Below are 13,794 nucleotides of genomic sequence, written 5' to 3' on the forward strand. Positions count from 1 at the left end.
TTTTTTAATAGGAAAGACAGCCAATGCTGTCAACATAGCCAAATACTACAGCGCAGCCTACTTGAACATTGACTCGATCGTGCTGGAAGCCATATCCGATGGCAACAGCATCCCAGGCATCCGGGCCCGGGAGCTCTGTATCAGGGCTGCCATTGAACAGTCCATGAAGGAAGGAGAGGACAGTGGTAAGACCCCTTCTCCCTGGCATGTGGTCCAGGGGCTGGCACCTACTTACAGGTAGTGCCTGTCTTCGCTGTGCTTTCCTCCCATAGCTGGCACATCAGCCCAGAGGAGAATCCTCTCTGCCAAGCACATAAGGTCCAGGTCTCCTGGCCTGCCCAACACAGCTGTGCTCTTGGCATTGTGGGGAAGAGAACAGCACCTGGGAGGGAAGCACACGTGGACAGAGGAAATAATGTTGCAACAGAAGCTTCAGCTTCTTTGGAGGATCAAGTTTGGGTTCCAACATGAGTGATTTGGAGACATTTTCATGAAAGTGGGCTTTGAAGAAATAAGAAATTATTAGTAGGCAAAAATAGGGACAGGCACATTCCAGACACAAAAACAGGGGAAGTGGTCAATCGAGGGTGGGGAGGCAGGTTGAGGCTAATCATAATTGACCCTGATTAGGAATTTGGACTTTACTGAAGGAGAAGAAGGAAAAGGGAGGTTTTTGCACTGTCTTCTCCCAGCGGTCAGAAAGTCACAAAGGAGAGTCAGTCTTATGCTGTCTTATAAAGGAAGCAATAGTGAAGCTGAAGATGAGTGGGCCCGGGCAGCTGGCCTGATGTCTAGCTGCCCCGTGGAGAATCCAAAGAGTGGGAGGCAAGATGGTGATACCTAAACTTGTAGCCATAAGAACTAGCAGGACAATGATATCATTTGCCAAGTCAGGGAACACAGGAGGAAGAGGAATTTTGCTATCGAGTACATGAATGGAGTTTTTGGATCCCAGAGTAGTAAGGCCTGGTGTATCAGGTCATCTGAGGGACCTACAGGGCAGGAAAGCAGCTTCCCAATGGGCAAATATATTAAATATGAAGCAAGAGTACCTGCTAGGAGGTGGGCCATTTTTAAGTAGTCAAAACAACATGACGTGGTTCCTAATAGTGCTACGGTGCCTGCTGGTTGGGAAAAACATGAAAAATGTGACTATTTCCATAGGTAAACAATGTGTCCCCGTGTGCCCCAGTCCCTGGCTGGGCTTTCAGTTGTGTCTTCTCCCACAGTATCTCCACTTGGGATGCTCTTGGAAATGGAAGGTTCTTTGCTGAGAAGATAAAATAAGAAACTCTTAGTGAGAATCCCCAGCTATGTCATAGTTCTAGTTTGATTTTTGTTTCCTTTCCTATGAAATAAACTGCATTTTGTCATGATCTGTGGGGCTGTGTGAATGTCTGGGGCCAAATAGTAAATTTGAGCTCCTGATCTGAGAAAGTAATGTCAAGTTAGAGACAGAGGTGAGGGAGCCTCCTAAGGGAGAGAAGAGGCACAACCACTGGAGTAGATGAAATCAACCCAGAATTATTTCATCTACTAGGGAAGAAGTCATTTTAGGAGGAGCTGGTGGAGGAAAACCCAGGGGAGGCAGAGACGGCAGAGTGAGGGCAAGCAGCAGGGGTCTCTGGAGCACACCAGGGAAGTGAAGGAGGGAGGGCCCTAGAGCTTCAGGAAGGGGGAGCAGAGGGGCTTCTCCATCTTCCTGTTTCATTGTTCTCACAACCCTTATCTCTAGTAACTTATAATTTATTTTACTTATTTTATTTTATTGTATGTTTTCACTGCCCCCCCAAAAAAAGAGTCCACTTTTGGGGGCAGGCGTCTGTGTTCATCTTCCTCACTACTGTGTTCCCAGCACCAGGACCAGGGCCAGGCACACAGTCAACATGTAACTAAGATTTATGAGAAGGTATTGAATCAGTAAGCAGAGTCAGAGACCCCTGAAGGCTCCAGCTCAAGGAACCCAGAGTGGGATGCCACTGGACACCACAGTCTTGAAGCCATGGCTGCCTTTGGGAGTCCCTGCAATGGAGAGGTTCAGCTCTAGTCTCCATTCGCTGTCTGCTCTAGAGTCAACAGGCCATGCTGAAGTGCTAAGTCCCAAACCTGCCTGTGACAAACAAGCCATCAGCCCCAGGGGCTGCTGAGCACTTGAAAGTGGCTAGTCCAAACCCAGGTGTGCAGCACACACTGGAACTCTGAAGATGTCGTGTGAAATGACACCGTAATAGTTTTTACATGTTGTTCACACATTGAAATAGTCACATCTTTTTCACATATTGAGTTAAATAAAAGCATATCATTAAAATTAATTTTACTCTTACCGTAGCTACTAGAAAATTTTAATCACCTTAAAAAATACATATGTGGCTCCTATTATGTCTATCAAGCAGAGCTGGTCTAGACGGCTGTTTTGAGAAATCGAGGAGTGAAGGAAAAAGAGGTGGAAGATGATGGTTTGAAAGAAATAGTGTCAAATGAGAAATTTTGTTAGAATTATATCTAGAACTGCTTTCTGTCCTGAAGGATGCTGTGGACAGGGGAAGGCAAAAGGCATATGGAGACCATAGAAGCGATTCCACAGCAGTCAGTGAAAGGCAGGGGTGAGCAGGGAGGAGCAGAAAACACAGTGAAGTGGGCAGGTGCCAGGAAGCAGGAGGTTGGGTAGTCATTGTCAAGGCAAGATCACTGGTGGCACTGCTTCTGAAGGAGGCAGGCAGAGCCTGGAGGAATTGGGGGCAACAGGACATGGGTACACATGGGACCTGCCACTTATACACTTAGAGCAGGATTTGGGTGTAACTTCTTCAATAGGGGCTTCAGCCTCTTTAGTCCCCACTCCCACCCCAGATGCAACATAGAGTCCTTGTACCTGTGATCAGCTCCCTGGGGGAGGAATGGAGAGGGTGGCACAAAAAGAAAAAGCAGAGTTAATTGCAGTGAAAACTCTCAAAGGAACTCTGGAGACTTATTTGCTGAAATGGTCAACAGCAGCAGTGAATCTTAACGTGTCTCCTGGGAGCTACTGAAGCACAGACGCTCCCGCGCACACAGCTCCATCACCCCATCTAGGGAGGTCAAGAGCATCTGCTGTACTCCTGTTCTCCCTCAGGGACAGGTGGCCCATCCTGAAGTTGGAAGCTCAAGGGACACAATGAGACAAGACCAGGGTAGTGGCAGGTGAAGGGCGTCTGGAGACTTGGAGGCTCAGAGGTGACAGGAGCTTATCAAGGGTCAAAGATACCCCAGCAAGAGTTTTTCCAAATAGCTTTTTAAACATTGGAATTTGGCAAGGGAGCTTCTCGGTGGGTGGAGCTTTGGAAGGGTGGCAGTCTGATTGGAAGCGGGGTTCTGGAGTGAAAAGAAGAAATTAATCTTGAAGCCATGGCTGCCAACAGGCACATGCTTGTTGTTTTATTATTATTTGTTCATTTGGGTGGCTCTTCTGGGAAAGGAGGTCAGAGAAGGCCTCACCCTAGCTATCGGTAGCATCACCATTGCCTAAAACCTCAAAAGGTCAGGTGCCACGTTTCCCGGGCAGCTCTGAAGCATATCAGCAGTTTCAGAAATTGTTACCCTCTGGGCTGGAAGGGGGAGTGGGCACAGACCTATCACCAGGATGAGCAGTAAAGAGCATGGATCTCAAGACCAGCTCTCCATTCACTCATCTTCTGGTCCTTGGTGGGCAGAGCTTGTTCTCCCAGCCTGGTTGGCTGCATACAGGGATGGCTTTGTAATCCTAAGAGAACAGCAGATTCCAGGGTGCCAACCCCACTGTCAATTTATCCTTACCCTAAGGTGGCTTTTAATAAAAACTCACCCTCTCCTTATAGCCCAGGAGGCTGCTATAAACCAAAATATCTTAGCAACACGACTGAGCAGTGAGAACTTGGGGAAGCTTACGTCCGATATAACCCTGGTGAACCCAGAATTTAAACCTGCCAAGAGCGTGCGTGGAAGTCTGCTGTTCCCCAAAAGCAAGGCAGAAAGCCATGGCTCAGGGTCGCAGAAGCAGCATCACCAGCACCAGTCGGAAACACCACAGGTACAAATCAGGGCTCTCTGGAAGGAGGGTTGGGATCCTCCCTCCTCCTCCTCCTCCTCCTCCTCCTCCTCCTCCTCCTCCTCCTCTGCATCCTGCATCTAGACTGCCACCCTTCATTTCCATAGGTGTCCTCGGCAGGCCAGCCTGAACACTGGCCCTGCACCACCTCTTCCACAATAGGAATAGTGCTCAGCAAGGGCCATTTATGTTAGAGGCACTGGATCAGGTGTTGGTGAAGATAAAAGCAAAGTCCCTGCACTGAGGTTGCACTGATGAGGAGTCTGATGAGGGAGGGAGCCATGCATGCAAATATTTGCAATAAATTGAGATTAGTGACAAATGAGGCATATAAAAGGAATCAGGTTGAACCATAAGAAATGGATAATACTCAACGATTGTTGAACCCCACAATAGCCATTCCCTATGGGTCAACCTAGTACCAAAGAAATGATAAGGATGAAACCATTGAAGTGATGGGATTGCTGCAGAAGGAGTCTTGGAGTCACAAAGAAGTCACAGAGTTTGATCAACATGGCAAAAGACTTAGAGAACAATCTTGACAACCTAGCAGGTGCCAAAGCCAGTTACAGTGGGGTGAGGTGAGCTAACGAGTCATAGATAAAGTGAAGTCAAGTGGGTACAGACTTTTAGGATGTTTGACAGAAAGGAGAAAAAGAGTCATCATTACAAGAGGAGCAAACTCAGGGTCAGTAAAGAAGTCAAGGCACAACAGTCCCTAAAGAGCTTCTGGAGAGCTATGAGGTGATCATCCACCCAATAGGGAATGGGATTCCAGGAGAAGGGAAGAGGGCCAGAATAAGCAGTGAAGGGGAAGGGAGCTAGCCTCCCCTGGAGTCAGCAAGGGTAAAAACAGACACAGCTAAGGGCAGGAGAGGCAAGGTGAAGGTTGGAGGTTGGAGAAGTCTGTCGAATGTGTCTGCTATTTGCGCAGGAGGTGAGGTATTTTGCAGGAAGCACTAAGGAGGTCAGGGTTGCAGAGCATGCTGGAGGTGGGTGGCACAGCTCCAGTGTCTCTTCTGTGGTGAACAGAACCAGAAATTGGTGGTGGACAAAAAGAAAAGTAGTTGAGAATGATAATGGCCCCACCAAGACTGGAAAGTGTAACTTCACAGTTGTAACATTTCTTTAAGTTCCCCCGGAAGCCCTCATTCAGAGGCAGAGAGAGGAGGATGAATATTAGATGGGGTGGGGGGATGGAGCACGAGGAGCACGAGGGGAGGTCTCCATGGGAGAAGTGCCCGTGCCCTGCAGGTTGGGTGAGCATCCCCCAGGGCTGAATTTGTGCCAGACCGTGCCTCTGATCTTCACTTCCATCTCACCTTCTTCTAACACCTTAAAAGCCGAAACCATTTTCTTTCCCAGCACCATCTCTTTAACACTCTATTCCAGGATCTAAAACTCATATATTTGTTGCAAATAGGGTGATACGGAGAGTCATTTTTCTTTGGTTTTGTTCTGTCTATCTAGAAGTAAAATAAGGCTTTTTAGAAAACTTCAAAGGTAGCAGAAAATCCCAATTCTGACTCCAACCACCTTTCAATAAATAGGAAACTTAAAGGCCAGGATAGAAATCCCTGCCCCCAGAAAAATGACTGCCTTCGTTGCTCCAGTGTGACAGGCCTCAAAACAGTTTGGACGACAAAATCCCCCCATCAGAGTGCTTTACCCAGAGATGTAGCTGCTTGGTCTGTTTGAAGCTCTCATAAATCACGAACCCTCCAGCAGCTGCACGTTCAGTCCTGTCACAGATGTGAAGAAAGGTGTAACATGGTATTTAATGACAATATGGCCTTTATTTATAAATCCCTTTTTTTTCCAGGAAAGTACCAGTTAGAAATCCTGAGTTTTTGAACCATATTTATTTTTTTTCATTGTAAGAAAACTATAATATCTTTTATAAACATAAATGTAAAAATTCTCAACAAAATTTTAGCAAATCAAATCCAACAAGATATAAAAATAGTAATACATGGCAACTGAGTGGTAATTATCCCAGGTATATGAGTTCAAATTTAAATATCAAATAATCAATCACATCAATTGGCTAAAGAGGAAAAATCACACGTTCATAACCCACTTGAATCAAACTATGAAATATGATATATTAAGAACTATGTAATGTTTTGAACGACCAACAATAAAAAAAAAGAATGATGTTAGATAATGGAGTTTTGTATATATTATTTTTCAAGTCAAAGAAGTTTCCTTTGTATCCCTAGTATACTGATAATTTTCTTTTGAATATATAATAAGTGAGTTCTGCATTTTTGTCAAATGCTTTGAACCATATTTAATCCACCATTTTTGCCTCTCAATTCCCCGGCCTCCTCTGCTACTCACCACCATGATCACGTTCCTAGGTATGAGTCATGGACACCCATGAACCCCAAACTCCCTCTATTGCACACTCTACTTTCTGATAACCATCTTCTAACTAACTTTCCAGCTGATTTGCTCTGGTAAGTAATTTGCCCCATCAAATCCTCCAATCCACATTCCCTCTGCTTACCACCCGCCTCACTGACCTCCTGCCCCCATTCGGATGCCAAGTGCCCCGTGGGCACTCCCTGTGCCTTCCCCTTCATCACATTATCCAAGCAAAACCCCCATCCCTGGTAAACCATTTCTCCTACTCTCTGCACAGCAGCTGAATGTGGACGGGGAAAATGCCTTCCCTAAATGGTCTAATTTACGTTTAAGACCACAAGTCTCAAGTGGCCTCTTTGGTCTGTCCTAGTCAATTGGTCCTCCGTTCAAGATGACTCATCCATGGCTGTCCTCACTCCCCTGACTTCTCAGACACTCTTCCTCTTCCTCTTTCCCAGTTTGTGGTCTCTGCTGATTTCCTGGGGAAAGCAGCAAGCGCAGGACTAATACCTCACCCACCACCACCCACCTCCCAGTCCGCCTCCTGTCTCACCCAATGCTGCGCTGCCCTGCAGCTCTGTGCTGCCTCTGCTCTCATCCAGGGCTGGTCCCCTCCTCCCTTATCAAGGGCTAAGTTCCTGCAGCTGTCCTCTCACTCCCATGAGAACGGCAGCACCATTGCCAGCCCGGCTTCCTGTTGGATCTCTGGTTCCTGAGAAGAGTCTGGTGCACGATGGGTGCTCAGGAAATATCTGTTGAGTGAATGAACAAGTGGATGCAGTCCAGGACGTACCTAAGAACCTCTCAAAATATTCCCATTCAAATCTCCCAGCAATTCTTTAAGGAAGACAGGAGTCTACAAAGCAACCCCCATTTTACAGAGGAGGAGCCGGGAGAGATTGTGATTTTTACTATTAAGGTCATATGGCTTGCCAAGACACCTAGCTGGATTCTCACTCCTGCTCCTCTACCCTCGACAGATTTCCTACAGCCCCCTCCTGGGGCCCACCCAACGCCAGCTCAGCGTCAGCGCCAGCATCGGAGGTGAGTCGGGGCTGATGAGCTGTGTGCTCCCTGAAGAGCTTCTCACGCAGATCCTGGCCGAACGGATACAGGTGCGTCCATGTCCACCTGCATCACACTGTAGGACTCGCCACTCACACACTGTCCCTAGGAGCTGAGATTCTGGGCTACCAGCCACTTGCAGCAGCTCAGAACCCAGGGCCTTGAAGAGGAAAGATGAGTTTCTTCACCCCCAACAGTCATTCATCAGACCTTCTGACAGGTCTCGCCAGTCCCTGACCACAGCCCACGCTATAGCCTGAAACCCCTCCCCTTTAGAACCAGAGAGCAGAAAATTACACATTTTAGAGTGGTGTGTTACAATTGCAATGTGCGCCATTATAATGTGATGCCCTGAATATATTTAGTGAAATGTTAATTGCTCTGAAAATATTAAGTGAAAAAAGTAGATTATGAGATAGTATATAAACCCAAACCACATTTCTGTGTAAGTATTTATAAATGTGCATCTTGTGCATAGTAAAAACTTTTGAAGTACATGGTAAGTGGTTATCTTTGGGTAGGAGAAGTCCAGATTTTCAGTCTTTCACATTTATGAATTGTTTTATGATGATATGTTGCTTTTAAAATTAGAAAACTAGCACTGTTTCATTTTTCAAAAATGTTTCCCGTAAGTGTTTGCAGTTAAGAGAAAACAAGATCATTAGGATTTGAGAGGACATCACTTTAGCTGGTTCTGCTGCTCACAATGTTTAGGCAGAGAGATAAATTGCTCACCAGGCCCTGGAGTTGTGTTTCTTTGACTTCTCAACTGGGCCACTATATTAACTGCACATTTATATATATCAAAAAAAGAACGTCGTAAACCAGAAATGGTTGATGTCAAGGTTTGGGCTGCTACTGCCTTCAGGTTATCATCACTCTCCACTGATTTGAGCAAAGTGCTCTAATAGTTCTGCAAGTACTTTGTGCACCCAGATTAGGGGTGAGAAACAGTGAAACCCAAAGTGGCACTGCATTGCTCAGAGAGCTGGTCTTTGATAAGTTATGGACCTTACACCTCATCCACAGAGTCTTGCCAGCTGAGCTAGTATGCTCAGTGATATACTTGGTTTACATTGTGACACAAGCTTCTTGTCTCATCAAAAGCAATAAAGTTCAGTTCTTAGCCAGTGGTGCTGGTCTCTGGGCCACATTTGAGTACTACTGCAGTGCAGTGGAGGCTGTCCTTCAAAGGCTAGTATTGCCACAGGGCATGGTGGTGAGTGTCTGTGATCCCAGTGGCTCAGGAGGCTGAGGCAGGAGGATCACAAGTTTGACGCCAGCCTCAAGGATCACAAGTTTGACACCAGCCTTAAGGCCCTAAGCAACTTAATGAGACCCTGTCTCCGAAAATCAAAAAAGGGCTGGGAATGTGGCTAGGTGATTAAGCACCTCTGGGTTCAACCCCTGATTCAAAAAAAAAAAAAATAGTGTCACAAAAATCATTGCACCCAAGGCAGTGAGAAAAACAGGAACAGCCCACCTGCTGCTGCTCTTGCTGGCTGTCATTCATTGGGTTCTTGGGGACAACTGTCCCTTGCATCTTGTTTTTGCATACCTCGTGGATCTTCCCAGACCCTCACTTTAACATTTTGTTTGTTCCTTTATTCTATAGAGATAGAATAATCTTTTGCTCTCTACAATAATGTGCCAGAAAGGTCTTGGGTAGCTGATTAGATATTTTTATTTTCTTCTTCTGTGTCATGACAGCACCTTGGGTTTAGCAAGCAGAGGGTGATTCTGGTGTTTTCCTCCGGGCTTAGCAGGTCTGCAGAACCATGAGGCGCCAGAAAAGAACAACAGAAGAACAGCAGCCTTCTCCACATGGAGCAGGCCATCTCAAGGCTGTGGTAACCTCCTGTCCCCTCTGGTTTCAGCTAAATGACTGCTTCCGCGGGGTGGTGTTCGATGGCCTGGACACCCTCTTTGCCCGCAGCGCGCCTGCCGCCCTCCTCTGCCTGCTGAAGGCCCTCGGCAGCCGGGAGCACATATACGTCCTCAACATGGCCCAGGACTACACAGCCATGAAGGCCCAGGAGAAGGCCAAAAGGGAGCAGGAAGGCAAGACCCCCCAGCCTCCCGCGGCCACCCTTCCCCCGCCCAGTGGGCCTTTCCTTTCCAGAGGGCCTGAGGCTGTGTCAGCCTTTTCCCTGATCTTTTGTAGCTGATTAGATACACTTGCTGTCTCACAGGGGCACCTCACCTCTGTCCTGGGTAGTGGCTTGGGGCTCATATGTCCCCAATATGAGGGGACCGAGGCAGAAGCAGCCTGCTAGAGGGTATGCAAAGAAGGCTGAACCCACTCCCTGACTGCAGTGCCTTTCTGTCCCCCCCATATCACCCCACACCCCATCACCTTCTCTCTAATTACCAACAGCCAGAGGAGAGCACCCCTAGACCAGCCGGTGGTGATTTGCTTGCTGGTTTGGTCAAAACCAATTGTACCTTTCCTGTAAAACTGGGAGGGGGTGCTAATTTTACAAAACAACCTCTATATTTTAGCCCTCTGTGTGCCCAACACTATGAAGTCACATTGCATGTTAATAGGAAATCCAGGTCAGGTAACTCCACTTTTTCCTGTCATTATGCCCATGACACCTCCCTCCCTCTCTCTCTCTCCTTCCCTCTCTCTCTCTCTCTCTCTCTCTCTCTCTCTCTCTCTCTCTCACACACACACACACACACACACAGTAAAGTTAGCTTAAATTCCCAGTTTAGTCAGAAGACCCAGCAAAGCTTTGCCGTGTGGAAAGGGCTTAGGGACAGCTGCTAGCAACACAGTCCCTGGGAGGCAGAACCCTCCAGAATTCTCACTTCCTGACACACTACTGCCACTTCACTTGGGCTTTCCACTTTCTTCTGGCACAATCTCCACAAATCGTAATGCTTTTCTGATTCGAGAAATATTTACAAACACTGGGCTGTCTTAGTTCTCAAAAAGAACTCAGAAGTCTGTTCCTTGTACTTTCATCAGAGAAAAATCAGGAACAGTGATGAGGCATCCCTGAACAGCATTTCAACCTAATCCTCTCCCTGCAGTACTGACATTTGAAAAAGTCCTAAGGCAGCTTACATAACAATATTATTAAAATCGAATGTTTATCAAACACTTATGAATGGGTGAGGCACTAGACTACCTTATTTAATCCTCCACAACCTTAGGAAAGAGAAAATATTATTATTACATGTTTTTATCCCTTGGGTAAGTTGCAGAGAAAAGAACTTAAATGCAGATCTCTGGGTCCAAAGCTCCAAACTGCACAGCCCTAAGGTGAAATCCTGTGCTAGGGAAGGGTGACAGGAACCAAGTGCCTTTCCACACCCTGTGGAGTCCTGGGCCTGGCTCTTGGTTTGCAAATAGCCGTGTCACTCTGGGCACTTTGGTGCCATATGCTCATAAGTAGGTGCAGTCAAGGGGGGCTTATTAGTTTCCTACCACTGCTGTGATAGATGAGCTCTGTCTTACTCCATTCAGGCTGCGATGACAAAATGCTGTAGACTGGGTAGCTTATTTTTTTACATTTCTCGAGTCTGAGAAGTCCAGCATGGAGGTGCAGGCAGATTCAGTGTCTGTCGAAGGCCATCTTCTGGCCACAGAAGGCATCTTCTTGCTGAGTCCTCACATGGTAGCTGGACAAACGAGCTCCCTCGGGCCTCTATTATAAGGATGCTGATTGCATTTGTTAGGGTTCTACTCTCATGACCTCATCACCTCCTAAACATGACCTCATCACCTCCTAAACATGACCTCATCACCTCCTAAAGACCCCGTGTCTTAACACTGTCCTGTTGGGGACTAGCTTTTCGTACCCAATCATAGGGGAACACAAACATCAGGCCACAGCAACTACAAACTTGGTGACATAAAAAAACAACACAGATTTATTACCTTACAGTTCTGGGGTCAAAAGTGCTATAGTCAAGGTGTTAGCAGGACTATGTTCCTTCAAAGGCTGTGGTAGGGCAGAACTTTTCTCTGCCTAGCTTCTAGAAGCCACTGGCATTACTTGGGTGAAAGTCCCCTCCTTGTAGCCCTCTGACCATTGCCTCCATTGTCAAATCTCACTCTGCCTCTGCTGTCATGTCACCTCCAACTCTGGAGGTGCTGTGACCCTTGCAAATAATTTGGGCCCATGCAGATAAACAAGATAACTCCCCCATCTCAAGATCCTTAATTTAATCACATCTGCGAAATCCCTTCTGCCACAGAAAGCAGGTTCCTAGAACAGGGACGCGGCATCTTTGGAGGCCACTATTCCACCCATCACAGGTGGAACCAGAAGTCCCAGCAGGGATTGGGAGTGCCAGCCGTGGCACCTGACACCTGTCACTGTCACCGCCTGTGCAGAATGGGAGCTGAGCTGCTGGAGAACTTGACCTCCCTCCTCTCTCTGCCCCCCTCCCCCACAGAAAGCAAACACAGGGAAGCTCTTCAGAAAGAGAAGGAACGTCTCCAAAACATGGATGAGGAAGAATATGACGCTTTGACAGAGGAGGAGAAAATCATCTTTGACCGAGAGATTCTGAATGCGCTCCGGGAGAGAAAGAAGAGGTGGGAATCAGGGCTGGCCAGAGCAGAAGCTGTCCCCAGGGATGAACTCATAGGGAGACTGGGGCTACTGTGGTCCCAGTTCTGGGTCATCTTCTGGGAGGATAGAAGCTGCCACAGAAGACCCAGGAGGAGAACAGGAGAGTTCATCTGGCCCTTGGGGACATGGTTGCTGCAGGTTTGGGGAGTATCTCCCACTCTCCTTTCTTTCCTTCTTCCTGGGTGTGTTTGGGGTCAGCAGAAAGTTTCTGTAATATCATGGCCACCCTGTGCTGTCCCAGGGCCCTGCTGGCTTCCCTGGCAGTGCACCCTGGGTGTGGTTTATCAGCCCTGTGCCTAGGTACCCACAGCAGCTGACCCAGGATTCTCTTGTGAGTACAGTGGCTGCTCCCTAGAACCCAGTCATTTCTCCTGCTTCCTATACCCCGTCTTGGCCTACGGTGCTGCCGGTCCCTGAGGTCTGGATGCCTCCCCATGTGATCCTCAGCCTGGCAGCTCCCAACAGACCCACAGCCAGTGAGCTCAGCAACCTTGTGTGCCTCTCACTGGGGACCACAGGGGAATAACTAGATCCCTGCATCCCACCCGGGAGACTCAGGGCTGCCAGCTCACACTGTCCCAGAGATTCAGGAGGACACTGGGACACACATTATTTCTGCCCTCAGAACTTCAAACACTTCAAGGCTAAGAGACTCCACCCACTCTTGGGGGTTTCTAACGATGGAACGGGGCAGAGCCTAAGGTCCATATAACTCTCCTTTCCTCTCCCTCCATCTCCTCACCCACTGAATTCCAAAGAGCTTTTATGGGCTCCCTGCCCCTTCAGTATACCCTTCTCCTTTCTCTCACATGGTCCACTGTAGAATGCCAGTCCTCCCGATATGACAAGCCCACTCCAAAGGAAGCTCTGCTCACCAGGGCTGCTGCTTTCAGATAGTCATCTTATGGGGGACTTAGGAAATGCAAATTTGATCTGCAAAGCTCAGCAATGAGATTCCCCTCGCTCCCCCTCCCCTGCCTTTCTCTCTCTCACACATGTAAACACACACACACACACACACACACACACACACACACACACCATGGAGGATGTTGAGTTAGCCTCAGTGGGCAGAGAGCCATAGCAACCAGGAATACCTAGAGATTCCTGGAGATGAAAAGAGAAGGGTTAGATAGTGTCTAAAGTGATGTTCCCTCACTTGTGTGAGTGTGCTGCCCGCCCTCTCTGCTGTTAGCTGGGGCAGGCGAGATGGAAACACAAAATGCACAGCAGGAAGGCAAAGAAAGAGGACAGCAATGTGGCTTTCAGACCCAGTATTATGGCTCCAAGTCAGCCATGGCAGGGACTGCCATTAAAAACACCATTCCTGTTGTCTCAGCACCAAATGCAACAGTACAGGAGGCAGGGCCACGCAGGTACTAATGCCAGAGCAGTCCTGGGAAGCTGTTTTTCAAAGACCAAGCTCACCAGGTGCAATGGAGGGCACCCGGTAATCCCAGCTACTCAGGAGGCTCAAGCAGGAGGATCGTGAGTTCGAGGCCAACATGGGCAACTAAGTAAGGCCCTGTCTCAAAATTTAAAAAATAATAAAGTCCAGCTTAATTCAGCTCTTGTGTCACTCTCCTATGAAAGGAGATCAAAATAGAAATAGATTCATTGAAAATCCCTCCAATTGTGTTTAATTAATGAGAGATTTACTGCATGAGCATTCAAAGATAGATGCGAGCCTTTCCTCCCCTCCCCCTC

General features: G+C 47.6%; 1 protein-coding gene across 1 annotated transcript in view; it reads left to right on the forward strand.

Moving 5' to 3' along the window:
* Positions 1-13,794, forward strand: part of HYDIN (HYDIN axonemal central pair apparatus protein) — a gene marked incomplete at both ends in the record, with an annotated part of 332,822 nt that overhangs the window by 232,228 nt on the left and 86,800 nt on the right. The window contains 5 exons of the mRNA XM_081274731.1: positions 12-185; positions 3,834-4,045; positions 7,414-7,548; positions 9,376-9,559; positions 11,909-12,050. Coding sequence (XP_081130857.1) covers positions 12-185; positions 3,834-4,045; positions 7,414-7,548; positions 9,376-9,559; positions 11,909-12,050 — 847 coding nt within the window. The remainder of the gene's footprint in view (positions 1-11; positions 186-3,833; positions 4,046-7,413; positions 7,549-9,375; positions 9,560-11,908; positions 12,051-13,794) is intronic.

This window comes from Spermophilus citellus (assembly GCF_964194105.1).
Source record: "Spermophilus citellus genome assembly, chromosome: 18".
Lineage (NCBI taxonomy): Eukaryota > Metazoa > Chordata > Mammalia > Rodentia > Sciuridae > Spermophilus > Spermophilus citellus.